This window comes from Panthera onca, chromosome B3 (assembly GCF_046562875.1).
Source record: "Panthera onca isolate mPanOnc1 chromosome B3, mPanOnc1 haplotype 2, whole genome shotgun sequence".
In the NCBI taxonomy this organism is placed as follows: Eukaryota; Metazoa; Chordata; class Mammalia; order Carnivora; family Felidae; genus Panthera; species Panthera onca.
The window spans coordinates 111,780,313-111,804,263 of record NC_138344.1 but is presented as its reverse complement, the minus strand read 5'-3'; the positions used below and the strand labels follow the sequence as shown (position 1 = coordinate 111,804,263).

The 23,951-nt window shown below is 37.9% G+C and overlaps 2 protein-coding genes across 9 annotated transcripts in view; one reads left to right on the top strand and one right to left on the bottom strand.

The window, feature by feature from the left end:
- Nucleotides 1-3,932: 3,932 nt before the first annotated feature.
- Nucleotides 3,933-19,023, bottom strand: CCDC196 (coiled-coil domain containing 196). 8 transcript variants are annotated; one of them, XR_009606360.3, is made up of 11 exons: nt 18,960-19,023; nt 16,945-17,148; nt 16,694-16,846; nt 15,324-15,420; nt 14,580-14,630; nt 12,554-12,655; nt 12,264-12,347; nt 11,685-11,763; nt 11,159-11,300; nt 4,314-4,372; nt 4,102-4,132 (listed from the first exon to the last, which is right to left on the bottom strand). XR_009606360.3 is itself a non-coding variant. In XM_060620067.3 (10 exons), the coding sequence occupies exons 2-10, from the start codon at nt 16,992-16,994 to the stop codon at nt 4,013-4,015; spliced, it is 795 nt and encodes a 264-aa protein (XP_060476050.2). In that variant the 5' UTR covers nt 16,995-17,148; nt 18,960-19,023; the 3' UTR covers nt 3,933-4,012. The 8 variants fall into 8 exon arrangements, 5 of the variants coding, with proteins under 5 accessions (XP_060476050.2, XP_060476051.2, XP_060476053.2 ...); XR_009606361.3 differs by having other exon boundaries at nt 11,685-11,744; XM_060620067.3 differs by lacking the exon at nt 11,159-11,300 and having other exon boundaries at nt 3,933-4,132.
- Nucleotides 19,024-19,114: 91 nt separating this feature from the next.
- The window catches only part of LOC144616524 (uncharacterized), a 31,593-nt gene continuing 26,756 nt past the window's right edge, over nt 19,115-23,951 (top strand). Inside the window, exons 1-2 of the transcript XR_013555886.1 lie at nt 19,115-19,432; nt 22,115-22,268. The gene's annotated coding sequence lies outside the window, so the exon portion shown is untranslated. The remainder of the gene's footprint in view (nt 19,433-22,114; nt 22,269-23,951) is intronic.

Sequence of the window (23,951 nt, the reverse complement as noted above, 5' to 3'; positions counted from 1 at the left end):
TTGCTTGTAGAGTTAGAGTTTCTGGTGGTGGTCCCTGGCCCTTTCTAGTCTTTGTTGCTTTTGGCCTTTTTTCTTTTTTTCTTCATTTTTTTCTACCCTCAGAGAGAGTTCCCCTTAAAATTTCTTGCAGGACTGGTTTAGTTGTCAGGAACACCTTTAGTTTTTGTTTGTCTGGGGGAACTCTTTATCTCTCCTTCTATTTTGAATGACAGCCTTGCTGGATAAAGTATTCTTGGCTGCATATTTTTCCACTTCAGCACATTAAATATATCCTGCCACTCCCTTCTGGCCTGCAAAGTTTCTGTGCATAGGTCTGCTGCAAACCTGATCTGTCTTCCCTTGTAGGTTAAGGACTCTTTTTCCCTTGCTGCTTTCATGATTCTTTCCTTGTCTGAGTATTTTATGAATATGACTATCATATGCTTTGTTGATGGTCAGTTTTTTGAATCTTATGGGAGTCCTCTGTGCTTCCTGGATTTTGATGTCTGTGTCTTTCCCCAGGTTAGGAAAGTTTTCTGCTATGATTTGCTCACATAACACTTCTACCTTTTTTTCTTTCTCTTTATCTTCTGGGACTCCTATGATTCTGATGTTCTTCCTTTTTAGTGAGTCACTGATTTCTCTAATTCTTCAATCGTGCTCTTTTGGCTTAGTCTCCCTCTTTTTTTCTGCTTCATTATTCTTCACAAGTTTGTCCTCTATATTGCTGATTTGCTGTTCTGCCTTATCCATCCTTAACATCTGACATGGCATCCTTTCGACATTGCAGTTCAGTTGTAGCATTTCTTATTTCATCCTGACTAGCTTTTACTTCTTTTATCTCTGCAGAAAGGGATTCTAATCTATTTTCAACCCCAGCTAGTATTCTTATTATTGTGATTCTAAATTCTCATTCAGACATCTTGCTGGTATCTGTGTTGATTAAGTCCCTGGCTGTCATTTCTTCCTGCTCTTTCTTTTGGGGTGAATTCCTTCATTTTGTCATTTTGAAGGAAGAAAAGGAATTAATACGGTAACAAAAATTAAAATTAAAAAATTAAAAAAACACACACACACACAAATCAAATAAATGATGCTAGATTGTAGGTGTGTTTGGTCTTGTTGTTGAAAACCAAAAAAAAAAAAAAAAAAAAGGCGAAAAAAGCAGGGGGAAGGAAAACGTTTGAAAATTTGAAAAAAAAATGAATACAATGAAATAGAATAAAACGAAATGATGGACAAAAGGAATGAAATCTTTCCATCTTGAAATCTTTTACAACTATGTGGATGGAACTAGTCATATTATGCTAAGCGAAATTAGTCAGAGAAACACAAATATCATATGACTTCACTCATATGAGGACTTTAAGATACAAAACAGATGAACATAAGGGAAGGAAAACATAAATAATATGAAAACAGGGAGGGGGACCTAACATAAGAGACTCTTAAATATGGAGAACAAACAGAGGGTTACTGGAAGGGTTGTTGGAGGGCGGATGGGCTAAATGGGTAAGGGGCATTAAGGAATCTAATCCTGAAATCATTGTTGCACTATATGGTAACGAACTTGGATGTAAATTAAAAAATAAATTAAATAAACAATCTTTTAAAACTGAAATTATGGAAGCAAAATAGAATTTGAAAAATTCACAAAAATGTAAACCATATAGTGTAAAAAACAAAGAAAAATATTTTTAATAAAAATTGAAAATAAAAATAAATTTTTACTCTTTCTGTATTCAAGAAAAAGAAAAGAAACAAAAAAAGAGAAAAAAAAAGAAAATTGAACAGATGGACCAATGAACACACTGAAATATGATTGAAATTACTTCATTTTCCCCTAGAAGTCAAACTATGAAGAGCTTTATAGTCCTTAAGCTAAACAAGTGGATTTGTGTTCCTGAAGAGTGAGGTTGGCCCAGTTGGGCAGGGCTTAGTGTAACATCTCCATTCTCCACTAGATGGCGTTGCTAGCCTACTGGGGTGGAGTGTTGCGGTGCTCGTAGGTGCCTATGCGCATGCAGGGGAACAGTGAAAATGGCATCACCCAGCTACCCAGTCTCTAGTATTGAACTGTGTGCTCTCCCCGACCAGCAATCGCGCACCGTCCTTTGTCCTCGGCTTCCATCCACTCCCCGCTTTTACGCTGTCTGTGACCAAGCCCCAGGTAGCACCTCCCTCCTGAGTTTTATCTCAGATGCAGCTGTGTTTCCCAACCCCTTACTTCTGAGGGACTGCAGCTTTGACCGTTCTGCTCCTCTGTGGGAGGGTCTCACCCAGCAATGACTGGGTGCTGGCTGCTCCCAGGAACATTCAAGGGACCATGCTGCTGCTGATACCCAGAGACTGCAGCTGAGTGCTAGCCTACCCCAGAAAAAGTTCACGCGATCATGTGGCAGCCGTGTTTCAGAGATTATGGAAAATCACACCACACAGCTGGCACCAGGCTTCACTCCCAACGACCTTGTTCCAGCACCCGTGAATGTGGTTTTTCTCCCGGGTCCACTGGGGCCTTTGGGGGAGCCACACAGCCTCTACCAGATGTCCTCCCAGCAGGGGAACTGCCTCTCCCTGTGTGGCCCAAAGACCCTCAACTTCACTCTGCTCCTGGGGATTCGCCCTTCTCACCAGGGCACCACCAGGTATTGAGCTGTGGCATTTTAGACTCTACACTCCCCCTGTTTATAGAGTCTTAATGGAATTTAAACCCTCTCCTTTTTCCTTTCTCCCTTTTTAGTTCAGTCCCTGCAGCTGTTTCCACTTTTCCACTTTCTCTCCAGGTGTTTTTTTTTGGGGGGGTGCTTTTCCCGAACCCCCCCTCCACCCTTGTCCTCTCTCCACAAGCAAAAACAGCTCCCTGACCTCGGCGGCTTCTCTCTCCCCAAGTTCACCCCTGCGGGCTGCATACCTGTGGAATTCTGTGGTTCAGGTTGTGCAGATTGTTGTGTTAATCCTCAAATCAGTTTTCTACGTGTACAGGATGGTTTAGTGTTGATCTGGCTGTATTTCATGGATGTAAGACACAAAAAAACTTCCATGCTGTTCCACCATCTTGGCCCCTCTCCAAGTGAATTGGTATTTTTAAAAGCTCCCAAGGAGATTCTAATACAATAGTTAAAATTGAGAATTGCTGGGATGGGAGAAGGGCACCAAACTCAGCCCTATGGACAAATGTTAATGGGCAAATAGACAAGGAGAGAAGAATCAACTTTATGCAAAGGCATGGAGATAATAGACCTCATGGCACATCAGGGGAATTGCAAATAGGTCTGTTGAGCTCAATATATGAAGAAAGGTAGATACAGTGAAAAAGGAGACTAGAGACATAGGCAGAAGGTAAATCATTATATGGTCTATGAAGGAGTTTGGACTTTATACTAAAGTCAATGGAAAACCAGTAGGAAAGAGACATGAGCTCATTCCTCTTTTAGAAGAGACAGCTTCAGGTGCTGTGGAAGATAGAATAGAGGGACTAGAGAGGGGAAACCAATTAAGAGCCGTGCTAATCTAGGTAGGAAAGAGGGCCTGAACTAAAACAGTTAGGTAGAAGATAGGAAGGTAGGAGATATTAAAGGAAAAGATAACGAGGAGGCAGAATGGAGGCAGATAACTAGGAGGCAAACTAGGACAGTTGGACATGATAGACGAGAGAGTAAAAAAACTGTAAGGCTTATAATTTTCCTTATTTTGTATGTACTTTTGTTCATATGTTAGTGATGGATCTGTGCAGAATGAAACATTTCAGAGGTGGAGAGGAACAGCCTTTCATGGACTTGTTAACAACATACAATGTGGTTTGAACCTAGTCATTTCAAAATCAAAAGCTATCAAAATAATCAGGGACTATTTTACAATCCCTAAATGACTAAATTCCTGACATGCTTAAGGTCAAACATCTAACTAGCATTTCCACCCAATTTAGTGGGGACAGAATAAACTGCACTAAAACAAAGGTTTGAGAGATTTTAATTAACACAAATGGCTGTGCCTCGTCTTTAAATCTGTCCAAAGCAAACGGAGTGAAAGCCTTCTAATCCTTCAGAGCTTCGTCTGGCAGTGACCTCAGAAAAAAGATCCTCCCTCCTACATCATCAAACTGACTTCCTTTAGCTCTTTGTTGTTCTGTGTAGGTTTTTGATCCCAGAATTCTCTACAACATAGAAGGGCGGGGTGAGGGGAACCCAAAAAACAGTTAAAACATCAAGTGCCCTGGCACCCACTTTACAAATCTCCTAAAAATATTAAATTAGAATGTACTTCAACAAATAAATTCTAAAAATCTACACTATGCAAGCCTTTAAAATAATTTTGAAAATGAAAGTAGTTCTTACCACATTAGATTCGTTTTTGCTGGTAGTTAATCTGCTGGTAGTTGTAGTGTTCACAGTACCTGGTGGGAAACATTAGGAAAATGGGAGCTTTCTTTGAGGAAAAAAACCCAACAAAACAAAACCTGGTTTTATTTTGAGTTGTAAGGCTACTAACATTCATCACACATCACATATCATTGCATCACTGTAGAATGACTCTGGCATTAGCATTAATGTGGATTTTGTAACTGTGTTAGAAAATAACTTCAAACAGTATTTTTAGAGTTCAAGTGGCAAACCCTTCCCTGCTGAGGGCCCATGTCCCACGGAGGGAAGAAAATCATTTGAGGATTATATGCAAGTAGAAATAATTTTGAGAGCCTACAAAGCATATGTTTAATATAACTTTTACATGAAGAAATGGGATGATAAATTATATATATATATATTTCAGATAACCCAGATACATATTCCATAAAAATGGCCAACTGTGGACAGTAGAGAACAAAAAAGATAAAGGTGGGCGAGGGGACAAAAAAAGGAGGCAGACAGAATGACAGGCATAGGCTGAGATGAAGAAGAAGAGAGCCAATAAAAGGGGGGGGGGGAAGAATTGTGGGGCGTTTAAGTAGGCTCTGTAGTGAGTCTGTCCTAGGTTAGGGTTGCCAGGATACCCAGTTAAGTTTGGATTTCAATAAACACTAAATAATTTTTAGTATATGCATGTTCCATGAAATATTTGGAACATGCTTATACTAAAACATTAATTATTTATCTGCTATTCAAACTTAACTGAACATCCTCTATTTGCTAAATATGACAACCCTATCCTAATAATCCTGCTGAGTTTCCTAAGTGTGTGATATTACAAAGTTTGGAAGCTATTGTCACTCATTGAAATAATCATAATATTAATAAAGGTACAGTTTATTTTTTTCAACCTTCAAAATTTATTTTTAGGAAGAAAGAATTTTATTCTCCCCTGGACTTCTGTGGGGTTTTATAGGAAGTGAAAAAATGACTTCGATTCAAAATTAACTTCATAACCTACTATAGGTAGTAGTAGTAACTATAGTAACTACTATGTGGTACTACTATAACAGAAACCTAACTTTGACATTCAAAGTTCGAGTTGGGTTGCCTGGGTGGCTCAGTAAGTTAAATGTCTGACCCTTGATTTTGGCTCAGGTCATGATCCCAGGGTCATGGGATTGAGCCCTGAGTTGGGCTCATGCTGAGCATGTAGCCTACTTAAGATTCTCTCTCTCACTCTACCTCTGCCCCTCTCCCCCACTTGAGTGAGTCCTCTCTATAAAACAAAACAAAACAAAATAAAATAAAATAAAATAACAAAATCCACAAAAGGTTCAAGTTGCCTCAAAGCTTTAAAAAGCCCATATTTAGGGGTGCCTGGTTGGCTCAGTTGGTTAAGCTTCCTTCCGACTTTTGAGGTTGGCTCAGTCAATATCTCATGGCTCCTGAGTTCGAGCCCAACATCAGGTTCTGCACTCACAGCAGGGAGCCTGCTTGGAATTCTCTCTATATCCCTCTCTCTCTGCCTCTACCTTGCTTGCGCTCTCTCTCTTTCTTAAAATAAATAAACAAACCTAAAAACATATTTATCAGGGACCCAGATTTGAGCTAACTGTGGGTTTCTGACCCTGTTTTCTAGCATTTTAGCTTAACATTATTTGGCAGCACTTACTGGAGTATATGTCAGCCATCAGGAAGAGTAATACTAAAGTGAAGTAAAGGTTAAAGCCAGGAAGAATGACTTGCTTTAAGAACAGAGAGAGTTACAGAATAAATAAGGTCTCAAGAGTATTCATTTCCCACCTCACTGGGCTTTCATCTGAATTTATAAGTGTAGCAAAATATTCACATCCAACCTTCAGCCTCTTCTCAAAAGAACTCAAGGAAATGCCAAGAGTATGAGTTCAGTGGGGAGAGGAGGTGGAGGGGAAGAGAGAAAAGAAGTCTGTCAGAATCAAATGTCTTATCGTCAGTTATATTATTGCCGAAGATAAACTTCCTCTTTAAACTACCAGCAGGCATGATGGAAAATTCAGCTGAATTGAAAGATTATTTCATGCCTGTGCTCTCTAAGATACATGGCTGCCAAAGACCACGAACTGTTCTCTTGACTCTACAGAGGCTGGGGAAGGACTGTTCCATAGCCTGGGTCAAATTGTAATTTTACACTGGTGGGAAAGAAAATCCCTTTACATGTGACCCATGTCCATAAGGACTTCACTCGGTCTAAAAGGTTTTTCTCTTCTATAAGCCTAGGCGAGGCAGAATGCCAAACAGATTAGATTGACAAAGGTAATGCTATATATAACCAGGGCCTCAAGAGGGTTTGCAAGTATGGATTGCGTAAAGTATAACAAACTAATATTAACACAAGATTGTATCTTGCCAACCAAATAGATCACACCACTGCAACACAGCCAACCAGCACACAGGACGGTTTGTGTGGGAGGAGGGATTCTTGGCCAAGAGTAGTGGGAGAAACCTTTTTTCTATTTGGAAATGCCTAGAACAGAAGGGCCTATACCCTGATTTGCTGGGAGGTGTGTCCAAAATGACACTTCATCCTTTAAGACAGGTTTGTGAAATTCAATTCTTTTGAAACTAGAGGAAAATGAACTGTATCTAGGAACAGTATTAAGGACTTCAACTTCAAAAAATCAACACCGTGTACAATTGCCCAACTCATTTTATAATTCAGTGTCCCAATTACCTGACTTTTCTGTGGTGGAAAGAAACAGTATTAGATAGGTATTGTGGAGGAAGTGGACAGTGGATGTATTTGGAATGGAGGGAACTCTAGTTCAAGGCATAGAATAATAGGTAAGGATTGCACAGCAGAGTATGGAGTTTATTAAGGTCGAATCAAGGCTGCCAGTAATACACCTCAGTGCAGAGCATGGAAGAAAACATCAATAGTTTTGTTTTTCATTTGATATATAAATGTAGCACATTTTGTCCTAAGAGTAATAGAAGGCCAATCTCTCTGACGATATTTCAGGTTTCCTGAATTACCACTATTTGTGGACTAGAAGCCTGGATGTGATTGGTGCCACCTACTGGGCTAAATGCAGAATTACAAACTGTGAACCCATTTTGAACAGTTTCCTTTACTACTAAACAAATTACCCTTAGGAGTATGAGTCTTCATTGGGACGATTACATATTAAAAAGTTGATAAATTCAGATTTAAATCATAGCTTTTAGATGTGGAAGGGTCATGAGATATCATATGCTTTAACACTGGCATTTTCTGCACATTCTAGGAGATGAACTTTGGAGAAGGAGTCAGAAGCCTGGCTTTTCTGAACTAGTTTTATTGTGAGCATTACCCAAAACCACATGTTTTCAATATGCTCTATAATATGTTTTTACTGTCTTAGGCAAAGAAAAAACTGAAACTAAATGACTTGCCTGGGTTATTTAACTGTTTAGCCTCAGAATAAGGCCTGTGGCTCATATATCTGACTGTAAAACCAGAGCTTTTCTATTAAAGTACTGTTTCCAGAATTTGATGGTGAGATGATTTTGAGTGGCAACTGAAATAAATTTAGGAGGTTCTAGAACACAGCATTAAATGCTATATAAATCACAGTGAAAAAATTACTCCCTTTTCAATTCTTCAAACTCGATTGCATCAAGGAGAAATTTTCGGTTTGGTGCAGGTTTGCTTTAAAACTCCCTACACCATGCTAATCTCACTTCCTAATAAAGATAAAACGGACCTCAGGCTTTAGCATCTGGTTAGAACATTAAAATCTTGTTTTCAGTATACTTATTAAGTTTACTTTCTATTATGGAAAACTATTATTGGTTTTCCACTTAAAATAGGAATTTTGGGGCGCTTAGATGGTTCAGTAGGTTGAGCCTCGGACTCTTGATTTACAGCTCAGGTCATAAACTTGTGGCTTGTAGTTTCGGTGTAGGGCCAGGTTCTGTGCTGGCAGCGAAGAGTCTGCTTGGGATTCTTTCTCTGTCACTCCCCTTTCCCCTCTCCCTTCCCTGCCTCCTCCACTCTATGCATGCATGCACTCTCTTAAATAAATAAACTTAAAAAAATAATAAAACAGTAATATTAACTTTATTTTCCAGGAATGCATTAGGAAATTAAGGAAGTCAATCTAAACAGAACATACTGAATAAAAAATAGACTAAGGGAAGTTGGGAAACACTGAGCATGACTAAACCGTATCATATCACTGTTGATAATGTTATCTTAACATAATTACTTTAAAAATCCCTCTACGAAGAAAACTAATGCTTCTTTTGTTCTTTTTTCAATAATCAAACAAAGAAGTCAACATAAACAAAATCTAGGACTCAGATTTCAGATCCACTTAGGCTCAAATAAACCCAAAGATTTTGTGTTATGTGGGTGTTAGAAAATGAAACTGGCCTATAATCAGTGTTCAGTGAATGCACAATCAATAAGACAGAGCAGTAATGGGTCACACATGCCTGTAGCTACTTTCATTTGTAGTAACTGGAAATTTAGTGCCCTATCACTTAATTCTCCAGAAGCATAAAGAGGAGATAAGAGAAAAGAGGGTATGATCTGTGGGCTGCCCTAGTCCAAAGTTCAAAGATTCAACGTTCTGCAAGGAAGGAAAAAAAAAATTTCCATAGGGTGATTGAATCAAATGGAACCCTTCACTATTTACTAATCTTGACTTGATTTGAATCTGGAGCTAAAAGATTTTAAACTCCTTACTCTAAGATCCTTTGAAATGACCTTCAGCTAATTTTAAAGTAAAACAAGAATCTGTCCTTCTCATACCCTCTTCTCCTCCATCTTTTAAATTTATACCTTGATGACTTTATATTGCTTCTGATTGTATTCTACGTTCTTATTGGAGAAGAAAATCTCAAGCTTTCTGTTTTCCAATTCTTATCAAGCAATAGTTAAAAGAAAAAATATAAGTAGAACACAGGTTAAAGGATGGGTAGTAGATCCAGCCATCTAGATTTTGTAAATTTTATCTATGGGCCAAGTCAGACTAATAGTGTGCTGTGCACATGGACCAAATCATCTTGAACTGACCCATTGCTTTTTAAAAATTTCAGATTGATAATTTTTTTTATTATATTGTGCCAACAAAGATAAGAAACAGGCTAGGAAATTTAGATTCTGAATTCACCTTAGAAATATTGTTGAGGACATTAGCTACTATAACATATGTAGAGTATCCCATCTCCGTGGAAGAGAAATTTCTCTCTGGTCTCAGTTCTAGTAAAATCTATATTTCTCCTGAGCAATTGGTTTATTATTATTTTGTGGACAATGTAAACCCATGTTTCTTTTTCTGGGAAATCCAGAACCAAGTTTGAAGCCTGCTTCTACCAACTATATATAATACTTTCATCATGTATTTTCATGTATTTACCTGGCTTCAACTTATTTTCTCTTTGATTTGATTTACTCATATATTTATTTAATCTTTTTTTTTTTTTTTTTTTTTAAATTTTTTTTTTCAACGTTTTTTTATTTATTATTTTTGGGACAGAGAGAGACAGAGCATGAACGGGGGAGGGGCAGAGAGAGAGGGAGACACAGAATCGGAAACAGGCTCCAGGCTCCGAGCCATCAGCCCAGAGCCTGACGCGGGGCTCGAACTCACAGACCGCGAGATCGTGACCTGGCTGAAGTCGGACGCTTAACCGACTGCGCCACCCAGGCGCCCCTATATTTATTTAATCTTATGTGCTCTGTGATTTTATCAGCTGTTCAAGCCCTTAATAGAATAAGATTGAGAAGAAATTAGAGATATACATACTGATACCAATACTAATAAAACATTGTCATCCCCTAACCATGATTTCTCACTGCATGTGTCTTTTTTAAAATAGAATTCAGATTCCACACAGGAGCATCTGTACTAAGTATTTTCCCATTCTTAAGTAGACTGGTATATTCATGGGGGGTAATTTTATTATCTTGTTTCACAATTACATATATTCCGTACATTCTTTTGTATATATTACATGTTATATGTAATTAATTAAAAAATATATAATTTAAATTATAAAAATAATTTAAATTAAAAAATAGAGTTCAGATTCATAGATCCCTGAAAATTTAAGAACCTTTTCTCCTGTCCCTCAAAAGCTATTCTTTTATTTTTATTAAAAAAAATTTTTTAAGTGTATTCCCTTTTGAGAGAGAGAGACAGAGCACGAGCAGGGGAGGGGTAGAGAGATTGAGAGGGAGACACAGAATCTGAAGCAGGCTCCAGGCTCTGAGCTGTCAGGACAGAGCCCAACACGGGGCTCGAACTCACAAACCATGAGATATGACTGGAGCTGAAGTTGGACAATTAACTGACTGAGCCACCCAGCCGCCCCTATTCTTTTCTTTTTCTTTTTTTTTTTTTTTTTTTTATGGTAAAATATACTGTTTTCTCTAATGATGCCATAAATTCTTTGGGAGGGGGGAGGAAACACTGAAAATCTCAGAGAAAAATCTGGATTGGCAAAACTCACACCCATTGTCAGATGGCTATCTCTTTGGCCTTCATGAGATCAAACTACAATAATTCCTAGGAAAATGGAGGGAGTAGGGAGGAAACTAATTTTATCAGGTGTCAACTATGTATCAGCTACATATACTAAGTACATAATATGTAATTTAGTCTTTACAAAAGAAAATTCATTTTCTCCAGAGGAATCCTTACTTTATCAGAGCTTCTGAGAAATAATGATAGTTATAAAACTTATTATGTCACTACTAACATTTAATTTACTGTGTGCCAGGCATTGTGGTAATCACTTTGCAAGGAATGGAATTTTCAATGTAAAATAAAATAAAACCTCCACATGTATACCGATACTTTACCTACCTCAAGACCCAGGAAGAGTAAAATATGCTTGCTTTGGCTCCAAATTCTGCTGTAAGTTCAGTGATAATTTCAGGTCATTGGCCTTCTGGTAGTTCTTCAAGGCTTCAATTCTCAACTACATCGTTTTGCCATTAAAGCCATTCTACAGGAGAACATTTTTCAGAGCTACACATATAGTATTGGCTTCTCTAAACCACCTGTTACTTGAAACCTTTTTACTCAGAAGTTTAAAACGATCCCATCATGTTCAGTCTTTAAAGTTGGGCAGAAAGTATTTGTGATTCCCCCCACCCCCATTTCAAATAGAACAAAATCAAGACTAAAGGAAAAAAAATGTATTTATCTTAAGTTATTCAAGGCGAAGCTGGAGATAGGTTTCCACAGCAATCTCGCCATGGAACATTTCTTTTAGCAGGATAATTGGTAATCCAGAGGAGGGCATAGGGATTACTATTATGAAACTAAAAGACGTTGTATTACTTGAGTGAAACTGTATCCCATGTCCAACCTTGGAAGATCTTAGTACCTGAAGGATGTTGACTTGTTCCTGATACCTGACCCATTCCATTTTCCTCTGTGGCTTTTCCTGGTGGAAGAAAGAGCTTCTGGGTGACAAAATAAATTGAGATCAGAAACCAGCGTTCTCAAAATGCTGCAAAGACTTCATAGCCAAAGTATGCTGTCATAGATTCACTAATAAATTGGTTTCAACTGCACAGTCCTTCTAGTAGCCCTCATCGGTACAATCCATGCTCTAAAAGCTAAAAGCTAAATGAATAGAATCAATTTTTATGAATAAATTTGTTGTGAGAAGATTAGATACAAGCATAATATCCCTAAATAAATGTTCAAAAACAAATTAGCTATTGTTTTGACATCACATAGTTATTGTGGAGTTACATTGTTGGTATAGTTTCTCCCACTTTGCCCTCGTTAACGTTATTTCCCCTAAACTTGGATTGCCACTCTGATTCAAATATAATATCCCAAAGGAACCACATCTCCTATAAAACTTGTATCAGTTTCAGGAGCATACTAATACATTATTAAAAATCTCCATTCTATCACCTCTAAAAGCCCCTACCATTCAGAAAGATCACACTACCTTCTTTTTCTCTTTCACTTTCTCTGCACATGATGTCTCCAGTTCATTCTTGGTCTTCCTAGGTGAGGAGGGGGTTTTGGGAACCTGGGATAAAAGAAGAGAGCTAAAGGAAGAGAAGGTCCCGGGAAAGAAGTACAATGTCTCAGCCAACAGTAAATCCAACACACATATGCTCAAGGCCCAGATCCCGCCTATTTGCCTGCCCAAATTAGCCCTGATTGTCAACAGGCTGTTTCCAGCAGTGTGGCATCAACAACCCCGAAATTCTAAGTAACACGTAGTCCACTTGCCTTCCCATCCTGCAAGTCTGCTTTGTTTTTTATCTGCGGTGCTTTTTGTTGATCACCAAGTTCTTCTGTGTCGAATGTCTGTAGAGAGACGTTTTGGCAAAGCTTTAAATTAGTGGGAATTAGTGAGGGAAGTGGAAAACCAATATAGGTCAAGGTTGTTTGGTTTCTGCCAGTCAGGAAACTGTCAGGGTTCGACCAGAAAAGTGTACTACCAAATGGGGTTCAGAATGGAACAAGTCCTTCTATTTGGTCTCTTTAGTGTAACTTATAACAATAAAACCTATTAACTGTACCCTTATTATAAGCCATCAGTACTATAAGCTACTTGCACATGTCTTTACTTATTTACAATATGCTACTACATTACAAACATTCTCATTTAAGCCTCACAGGACTATTTTTACTTCTACCTTTTCCAGTGAGGAAAAGATATTTGAAGAGGCTAAGTCATTTGTTTAAGGTCACACAGCTACAAAAGTACAGAGCTGGAATTTGAAGCAGATCTTGTGAACCCTGAAGCTTATGTTCTTAACCCCCGACCATACTGTTTTTCTCTCTCCACTTTCTGCTGTCTAAAACTATGGGTAGGGAAAGCCAGTCACAAGCTAACATACAGGGACATCCCTTTTAAAATCTTTTGGGAGCTTTGAAGAAGCTGGGTTTTCATAGACGAATTGTGCTGGCATAGTTCTTATCACAAGGACTCAAAAACAGAAGAACTAAAACTGACAATTCACAGAACTGATTTGTAGCTACCTCTGAGAAGTAGGAGCAGAACTCAGGTCAAGATGCAAGACTTGATGGTATCCTGATTATTTGTGGAAAGTTAATATGAAAAAAGCAGTCAGAGATCACACTACACACTGTTTATATCACAAGACACAATCTATTCTTCTAGTCTTCTAGTCTGTGAAAAAGCACTCAAATCCCAACGACTTAGACTACAAAGAAACATCCACTCCCACCTGGTTTCCCAGCAAAAGGCCCTACTATTATATATTAGGCAATGCCGTGATTGTTGCAAAATCATAGGAGAATTAGAATTAGGTATTTATTCATTCATTCATCCATCCAACTTACATTTATTGTCTACTATGTTCTAAGCATTGTGCTACATGCTAAGGATTCAGAGATGAACAAAGCAATCAAGAAACTGGAGGAGCTTGTATTCCAGAGGGGGTCAGGGAGATAAGAAACAAGTATAATCATAATTAATAATAATAATAATAATAATAATAATAAAATAAAAATAATAAGTTTAATTATAAAAAGTGCTATGGAGGACATGAATAGAGTTATATAATAGAAAGTGAGGAAGGGGTGCCCTATTTTATTTATTTATTAAAAAAATTTTTTTTTAATGTTTATTTATTTTTGAGAGAGAGAGAGAGAGAGAGGGAGGAAGGGCCAGAGAGAGAGGGAGACACAGAATCTGAAGCAGGCTCCAGGCTTCAAGCTGTCAGCACAGAGCCCGACGCAGGGCTGGAACCCAGGGACCACGAGATCATGACCTGAGCCAAAGTCGGACCCCCAACCGACCGAGCCACCCAGGCGCCCTGGGGTGCCCTATTTTAGATAGAGTGAACAAGGAGGACCTCCCTGAGGAGGTGACATTTAAGCAGAGACCCGAAGCATGAATATGAGCCAACCAAAAGAAATAGTATTATAGGCCAGGGTAAAGCAAAAGCCTTGAGATAGGAAGAGTCTGGGCATGTTTGAGAATCCATAAGGAGGCCCGTGTGGGTTGCATAGAAAGTAAGGGGAAGACTTCTATGAGAAGAGAGAGGCAGGCAACAACCACATTATGCCACAATAAGGAGCAGCTATAAATGGTTTCCATAAGAATAACGACGTGATTTGATTATTTCAAAAATATCACTCTGGCTGCTGTGCGAAGGATGGATTGGAAGGAGGCAAGGATGGAAGCCGGATGTGACAAAATGGAGACACAGGAGACAGAGGAGAGGGAAGTTCTTTGCATTAGGGTCTGTAAGACAATTCTAACAAGAGATCCTTAGAGGCACACCTTGTTCCATAGCATCTCCATTTCCTTCCGAAGCATCTTGTTTTTCCTTTCCTGTTGGGGGTGGGGAGGAAACCAAACAAACAGAAACGTGTTTGTCCAGTCATTAAAGTGAAATTGGAAGAAATTATAAATAATGAGGGGAAAGGGATGGGGACACAGGTATAAAACAAACCATAAAGGAAGGCAATAAATAGACCTAGCTCAAAATCCAGGAACATGAGAGATGAGTTTGATGATGATGATAATAAAAAAATAATAATGATTTTTAATAATAACTATAATTATGGTAATAATAGTATGATATCAACAGAAACGTGTTCCTCACACAACACTTAAGATGTTTTGATCATACATAAGTTTCTCTGGGGCTTAGACCACTAATTTATAATTTTTAAGATCCTTTACCTTGTTGGTTTTTTAAACTCTTATGAGTCTCCTGAAGCAAACTATTTCTTTTATTTTACTTTGGTATTTTCTATTCTTTCTGAAATGTGAAGGGTTAATATGCTTGTATTACTAACCCTTAAATGAAAAGTTTTTAAGAGTCAAAAAGAAATAGAATTTTTGCTACCAAGTCTTGAATTTGCCCAACATTTCATCTGACCCCTTTCTAGATGAAGGAGATAGGAGTATTGGAGCCTCAGATGCTAGAGATGAACTGTCTTTCCTTCCACATCTGATGGTAGTAATTGAGTTGAGCCCTGTTCAGGAGGCAATTCCCTGAAATGCCCACCAAACTCTTACCAGATTCTGCTTCATCTCCTCTGCTTCCTTAATGAGCTCCATGATTGAGGATTCTTCACTCCGCTTCCCTGCCATGATCTGCCTCATGATCTGTAGACTAGAATGGAAAGACGTCACAAAACATAATACTTCCTAAAGGGTAGTATTAATACTCTGCAAGCAGTCAGAAAGCGTTCTGTCAAGGGAGAGAGATGGGTGCCGAAGTCATAGGAATTACAGAATTCCTTCTGGACATAGTAGTTCTCTATAGGATGATTTTATTCCCAGTCGACATTGGCCTCAGCTATGTGCTCTAAAATGAATTCTGTGTTCAACAATGCTCAGAACTTAGGCCTCCAACAGCCAGTGAGACTCTTCTTTACTCCTTCAGAAAAATATTTTGGTGTATGGCTTTTGGGGTAGAAAGGGTGTTTTACCCCTGTGAAGAAGGAGTTCATAGAATCTGTTGTCTTCAGCATAAATCCAAGAATTATGTCCTACCCCATCTCTGTTGGTATTGTTTCTCCATGTGAAAGGCATTTGAGTTAGTTGGGGAAACCACTTATATCCTTATGGTAGCTCTCAGAGAATCCAAGCCATCAAGAAGTTTCTAACAAAATCTGAATCAATACCAAGTGAGTCAAAGACTCTCTATTCTTTAAAAACATTAATTTATGCTTATGTTTATGGTACTTTTTCCTCCTTAATTATAAGCAACGAAGCAAGCCTTTGTGTTCTTTTGCCCTGAGAGACGTTTATTTCTGCATTGTAAGCAGCTGGTGCTTGATCACAACTTTCTGCCTGGCTTTTGCTCTCCAAAAGTCGGGGCTCCCTGAGATGCTTACTGTAAGGGTAGAGAATGAAGGTAGATCCATTAAGGTGAGATTCTTTGAGACTGGAAAGGAAACAAAGTTGGTGGGTCCCAAGAACAGTGAGTGCTCTAGTTAAGAGTTGAGACCTTATCTGCCTGGCATATTAAAGAGGCCAGACCTCCAGAAGACTCCTAGGCCCAGAAAATTTTTCTGTTTCCCTGCTTTGCATGGGAAGAGCAGAGTCATCTACCCTAAAGTGATTCCACAAACATGTATAAGGAGCTATCAGTGTAACCATGGTAGACTGACGATACTAAAGGCTCTTCTCTGTTTCTCGGGTGGGCATCCTAGGGAAGAAGGGTGATAACTGTAGCTCCTTGAGATGAGGGCTGAGTCATATGTAATTTTACTAAAAGTAAATAAAAGATTACTTGCCACTGATTTGTGGTTACAAATTCTTTATCTATTATAGCTAAATGTCTAAACCTTTTTAAAAATGTAAATAATCATTGTTAATCCTACGGATTAAAGTTCTCCAGCTTTTTCCCCTCTAGGAAATCCTGAGTAGGGAGCCCTTACCTTCTCTGTTTTTCTTCCAAGTTAGACATCAACTTCTGAAATAAGAGATTGTTCTTATCTTCAAGAGGTTTTAGGATCTCTAGCAGTTCCTGCTTCCTTAGCTTTAAGTCCTCATTCAATTCCTTCAAGTAGTTGTCATCTATTTTGGAACATCTGTGGGAAGAATAATATCTGTCTTTAGCCTAGGTTAATAATAGAGACTCTCCTTTCCCTTCTGGATAGTTACCACTTGGCATCTGTTCAAGGCTCACCTTACTTTTGAGGGCAAGTAAGATCCTGAAGGGTTTGAACCACTTGTCATCTTGAAGGGAAATTTCTACTCTAAGAATAGAGATGTCTTCTTGAAAATACGTGCCTTCTTGTTCCATTCAGTTAGGTCATCATTTTTCTGCTGCTGTTCTTGAAACGTCTGTTGCATTGGACTGGTTTTAGCTGCAGCTTGAGTCACAATGGCCCTAAGACCACAGAATCAACAGGTCTTTTAAGTAACTCCAACATCAGAGACAGCTTGTTGACTGAAAATACTGTTAGATACATCTGATCAATTCTTTCCTTAGGTTTAACCAATGCCCAAAGTTTTATCCTGAAGTCTTTGATTGAATGGGGCAGAGAATCAGAACACATCTATATTATGGAATTCCTAGAAAACAGTGGCTGGTCAAAAATAACTCACTAACACCACCTTCCATGCCAAGTAACCTCCATTAAATGTCTACTACATACTGTCCAGATTCTGTGAGTAAGGAAAATATAAATACAGAGCATCTACCTTCTGAGGGTCTTAGGAGAAGAGAAAAACCTCTAAGAGACATTTTTGAAAAATAAAGGCCAAACTGGCAAATATAAGCTATGGATATAATAGTGAGCAATATATGAGCTAACTATCATTATTTTCCTATCTTCAAAACTTGATATACTACAGGGCAAGAGAGAATAATACTGGACACATAGCAAGAGACATAATTTGTGAAAAATCCATACTATCGGTATGTCCTTCCACAGCCAGGCTTTTTCCTGAGAGACTGCAAATTTACACTTACTTCCAGATTCTGATTCGGCCTCCATTTTTCTTCCCTTGCTAGAACCACATTTCTCCTAGACTAAGATTTTCTGTCTTCATCTATGTAACTTAGTGAGCAGAAAATAACCCAAAGAGTCACACATTTGTTTCTTCAAGCCCTTTATTTATTTATTTTTTTATTTTTTATTTTTTTCTTCAAGCCCTTTAAACACAGCTTTAGGGCAATATTTTTAGTGATGTTCTCAAATATGAATTAAGTCATGTCAATTTCAAGTATTGACTGAGCATTTCTGGGCATCTTCTATGGGCATCCTCCAGAGTAACTTAACCTCTTTGTGTTTTGGGAAACCTTAAAGGCAGAATATTGTAGTGGAAATAACACAAGATTCAGTTCGTCGATCTTGGTTTGAATCTTGGCTTCACTGTGAGAAGTGAGCTGACTGTGAGCAAGTTACCAAATTCTCTGAGCCTCGGGTCCCATTTTTGTAAAAATGAGAATGGCAAAAGGTTTGAGTGAGAATTAAATATAATATTATATGAAGTTCCTGGCTCATGTCAGGTGTTTACTTTTTCATGTGTTTTTGGTTGTTATGGGTTTGGGGATTGTTTAATGCCCTAAGCAATACAAAGTACAAAAAAGGCTGATTTATATGAGGCTGATGAAACTTAAACTTCAGAGCCCTTTATCTTTACAAACTTCTCTCAAAGGCTCCATACCTCATTTTATATCCATAATTTTGTATTCTTTTTTTAGAAAGAGGGAAATCTCCAAATTATGTATACTTCAGGGTCCCAAAAAACCTGGATCTGCCCCTGGTTGGATCTGATAAATATTTCCTATCAGGATCTTCTACAGCAAACCTTCTTAGGCAGTCTCTACAAATACATTTTCTAAAGCAAATATGTGCCACTTGTACATTTTATATGATAGCTAGTATAATATGACATTAAATTAGAACAGTCATATCAGATGAAGCACAATGTAATTCACACTGGTTGTCTTAAGAATTCCCACGAAAAGTTTGGATTTAATGAGGGTGAACAAACTAGCTAAAAGAAGGAACTAAGTGGACTAATTACTAATAGTTTTTTTAGACTGTAGATGTAGGTGGTATCAAATAGTAGAGAACAATAATGGCATTGATACTAAAGCAGAGCCTCTTTAAATTTCATGTCTTAATGTTTGGTTGGCAGAATAATGTTAGAATTTTAAAACAGTTAATGGACAGGCAGCATCCAACTCACCTTCCTTTGTGTCCTTGCTTGCAAATGATTGAACAGGGAAGAACATTTGCTATTCTGACATCAGAATATGTTCTTTTCAGTGGCCAATCAGCACATTTTATTCCCTAACATTCCGATGTCCATTTCTCCAACTTGTAATCTGACTTCAAGAAGAATATTTGTCTTGTAATAATGTATACATTAAAAGAGCTTAAAATCAAAAACTAGTATTGAATGGATAATTGATAGACTACATTAACTCTGGGACAGAGGTAGGGAGGGTGAAGCTATAGATGACCATTAGAAATTGAAAGGAGGGAAGTTGAACACTGATTTTTCCTGCAGTAGAAAGTTAAATCATCTGTTGATTGAGGAAGCATGGTAGGAAACTTGGGAAGAGCAATGACTTGAGGTTTGGAATAGCACCTGCACCATGGAAAAGGAAGCCAACCAGGCAAGAGTGAAAGGATCGCCAAGTAGTGCTAAAGGTCAAGGTGAGTTTGGGAGTTGCAGATTGTCATGGCATGAATCAGCAGTTATACAATTTCTCCAGCAGTACTTGGCAAGATAGAAGCAATAGTAGGAAGAACAGATGGTTGGTTGACTCTGAGCTGCGATTTGGCAGAATATATAAGCAGAAGTTCAAGGAGTAAGGGGGCTGAGCAGTCTGGTAAGAGTATCCATAAAAGAGAGAGTTGATCATGGTATTCAGACTGTGCAGGGAAGAAACTGAAGAGCGGGTGGTTAAGAGGAGAAACCAGGAAGCCGTTGAGTTTAAGGGGTCTAAGGTAGAGGAACAGGAGGTTATGGTCAGCGAACATACTTCTTATGAAATAACTTGTAGGACCTCACCAATGTTTAGATAAATTATAGTAGCAAATCATATTTTTTTTCTGCAGTAAACATTGTGTTTCTTTGTCACTGCATAATATCCACTGAAATTCATATGGTACCTCAAAATAGGCCTTATAACAAGCTATTTACAATGACCTCATCCAACATTATAGCATTTGATTTTAGTATCTGTTAAGAAAAAGCGTGAATGCTCTATAATTAGAGAACTCAGAGCAGTAACATTTTAGTGTTAGTTTTACCAGTAAAGAATCAGATTAGTCTAATTAAGCCAGGTTTCCAAGAATAGAGGCAATTATTTTCATATTAAGGGGGAAAAAAAGTAAGAGTGTGCACGAGACAAAGAAGTTTTTCTATTCTCCCCTCCCTCAGTTTTGGTTGTGGCCACAAAATTCCTGAGGGAGGAAACATGAAGACCTTCTGGTCCTTTCTGACCCAGAGCCAGTTCAACCTTGAAGACATTATAAGATTTCCAATAAGTAGAGAAGTGCTGGAAAAATCATAGACATTAGGTTCTTAAAGATCACCCACCTCTCCTTGTGCTGTTTGTTAGGACCACTTTGTTTTCTGTTTTACCTCTTTATAGCTGTCCCAAGCTAGGTAGCATCTACATTTGGAGTGAATCCGGGTAGTTTTGAGGATTGAGTTACATTTCAGGAGTCTTGAATTCCCTGTGTTACAGTTGAGGTCTTTTTGAAAGTAATGCATTTTCTCAGTGTGTCCAGATACTTAGTACAATGGTCTTCACACTGAGGCAGGTGAACTTTCACAAAAGCATTTCAGGAAAGGTGGAAATGAGGTTGGTTTTCAGTGAGTCTTTTGCTGGATCCTCAATTTCCACAAGCACTCTTCACTAAAATGGATTTGCCTGCAAATGCCCCTTGGCCACTTTCCCCATCTTCCTTTTCTTAATCACATTTTTCCCCTTTGTTAAAACGAAATACCTTTCAACCATCTGAAGTCTTACTTCAGCGACTTGTTTACCTTACTTTAGAGATTTGCTCAGGGGATGGGTTTAAAAACTTCTAGGGCATTAAACTAACCACAGTTCAAAATGCTGGTGTTGGGGTTAAAGAGAGGGAAAGATTGTTAATGACTGGATTACAAATTATTTTGCAGGTCAGGTGGTTTCCCATTCTTTGCTTTCAACAAAATTGAAGGATGACCTAATAAAATTGTCAGCTTAAATTTATTACAAATGAGATTTGATGATAAATTACTATATGGGTTTTGGCTTATCATTCAGAAAGAGTTCAAAGATTTCAGTGACACTGCTGTAACAAAATACCTTTCATTCCTATCTATTTATTTGTGTAAACAAGTTTTCTCAGTGAGTATTGTATATAAAGTAAATAATATAAATAAAATTGATGCTGAAGTCTATGTTATTCTAGACTAGAATAATATAGGTAAAATATAGATAAAATAATATTCACCTGTAAATATGTGAACTAAATCGGGGGAGGGGACAGTCTACCCATCAATTAATACAAGCATTTCCAAAATAACTTTTTATACTTAAAAAACATTTATGACAAAAATTGTGTACTGCTAATAATTATAACACTAATGCAACTCTAAAGAAATGTTAACATTTAGACCCTTAAGGTCACAGGAAATAAAAAATAAAATTTCAATGTTACATACATATTTTGCAGAGAAGTATGATAAGGTGATAAAAAAAAGTCTTCCAAGCATACAATATGTTGCATTTGAATAAAAAATTCTGTGGGGAAATGGGATGGAAATGTGAGTTCAAAGAAAAAAAGGAGAAAAATATAAAAATTTTGACTGCTAAAGAAGGGCTTATTCACACTTTTAGATGTTATTGGATATGGGTTTTTAAGATTAATTGCATACATTTTAAAGTGATATAAAAGATTTATTTGAAAATGTCAGTATGTCAATACACCAGAAATGTTTTTTGTAGCTATTTAACTTAAAATAATAAATTTTAGAATCCAACCTAAAAACATGTGAAATGATATAAAACGTGTGAAAATTCTTTTAGAACATACAAGCAAAAAAAAAAAAGAATTAAAGACCAGCACTCTTGCAGTTGGTTCTAGGCTCTGATGTATTTAAGAATCCCCCGGGAAACTTGTGAAATCTGCAGATTTCCAGGCTCACCCCCAGAGATTGCTACTCTGTAGATCTGCAAAACATATGGTTTTAATAAGCACTCCTAGGTGATTCTGATGTGTGGTCTGTGGACTGACCTTTGAGAAATATCACTTCAAGCTTTCTTCTCTGATCACAGTGCATCAGCAGAAAGCTGCTTACTTGAGTTTTTTTTTTTTTTTTTTTTCCTGGGCCATCTGTAGAACTGCCTCCTCTGAGTCATATTTTGTGTCACACCTTCACCTTTTGCTTGAGATGTCCTGAGAAAATTTTATGAAGGCTACCTGCATTTGTAAAGAAAATCACCCAAGACATCATTCCATCACCACCTCTCCCAGTCACCAGCACTTCCCACAGGTGACCACAAACCATAAATTTCTTTCAGAATTTGGTACTAAAGAAAGTGTTGCTTCTTTAGGAAAATACTGGCATGAATTTTTCTTAGAGATATATCAGTAAACTAGTTTTGTTTTTCTTTTCTTTTGGTTTGCTAAGAATCTCAGATAATTTTGTGACCTTGGACATTTGGATCCTAACCTCTGCTTATGACCTTCTAACCTAATTAAAATTTTCTTGGTCTTGATTTTTTAATAAGTTTTTCTTTTTTTTAAATGATTTTAATTTTTTTAATGTTTATTTATTTTTGAGAGATAGAGACAGAGCATGACTGGGGGAGGGGCAGAGAGAGAGAGAGGGAGACACAGAACCTAAAACAGGCTCCAGGCTCTGAGCTGTCAGCACAGAGTCCAATGCAGTGCTCAGACTAGGGAACAGTGAGATCATGACCTAGGCCGAAGTCAAGACACTTAACTGACTGAACCACCTCTTTTTTATGATTTTAATAAATTACCTCCAAATCCTTTCTAGAGAAGTATAAATAAGGAAACAAATTGGCAAAATTATTCTGTTTCTATGTATTTGTTAAATATATGGATAAAATATTTGGAACCAAAAGCATTTTCTAGTTTTATTCATCTTTGTATGTGTTTATGTGTGTGCATGTGTGTATGCGTGTGTGTGCATCCATCTGTAAAGGAAGATTGCTTGTGGATGTAGAGAATGGATTGATGGAATCTACTGTTACATGTTGGGTGTACTCATTTGTAAGGCATATTGGGTTTTCAGGTGCACAACTGGATAAATGGAAGTTAGGACAGACTAGGTGGACTTGGGGGGCTGGTAGAGTACCCAGGCTTCAGTTCCATGTGGGGATTGTAGTATGTTGCAAATAGGAAAAGTAGAATCTCTTAAAATGGAAAAGTCTAATAAGGAGATCCAAGGCTCACATAATTCACCTTAAGGGAGGTCTAGATCCTATGGGCTGGTATCTATAAAGATGCCAATGTTCTTCCAAAGATACCTTAAATTTTTTGACTGTCCTTGAAAATAATGTTTAGTAGAGGGTAGAAGATAGAAATATGTAGTCTATGTATGTATGTATGTATACAAGAATCATTTATTTGTCATATATTCTAAAAATCCTATTATAGACCTGCCCAGCCTCAGGATTAGAGTCAAATGAAACAAACAGGATAACATTCTTACTTTTTGCAAGGGCTATTATGAGTCTCCTTCCATAATTTAGGAAAAAATGTATGTTTTTGGCCATAAGGTACCTCAGGTATAAGCCTTGGCAGGGAGAGGGGGAGAAAGGGCAGCAGAGGCCCAGTCTATAGTGGGGTGGGGGGCCACCACTCAGCTCAAGCCAAAAATTCAAACCCATTTCTGCCAATTATTGACCCCAAAAGAAAGTAGAAATCTCTGTTTTTTATGTGACCTCTTGACATTTTTTTTAAGAGAGAGAGCAGGGGAGAGAGGCAGAGGGGGAGAAAGAGACAGAATCCTAAGCAAGATCCATGCTCAGTGAGAGCCTAACGCAGGCCTCGATCCCATGATCCTGGGATCATGACCTCAGCCGTAATCAAGAAGTAGGATGCTCAACCAACTGAGCCTCCCAGGTGCCCCTTGATCTCTTGACTTTTAAATGCTGCATGGACCAAGCAACATATCTGTGGATTTCATTTGGCTTCTAGAGTACCA

Coding starts and splice junctions, on each gene's coding strand:
- CCDC196 (XM_060620067.3), bottom strand. CDS start 16,994: ATGACAAGTGGTTCAAACCCTTCAGGATCTTACTTGCCCTCAAAAGTA. Junction 16,847..16,944: donor TACTTGCCCTCAAAAGTAAG/GTGAGCCTTGAA, acceptor TTCTTCCCACAG/ATGTTCCAAAATAGATGACA. Junction 4,133..4,313: donor GCAAAAACGAATCTAATGTG/GTAAGAACTACT, acceptor TCTATGTTGTAG/AGAATTCTGGGATCAAAAAC.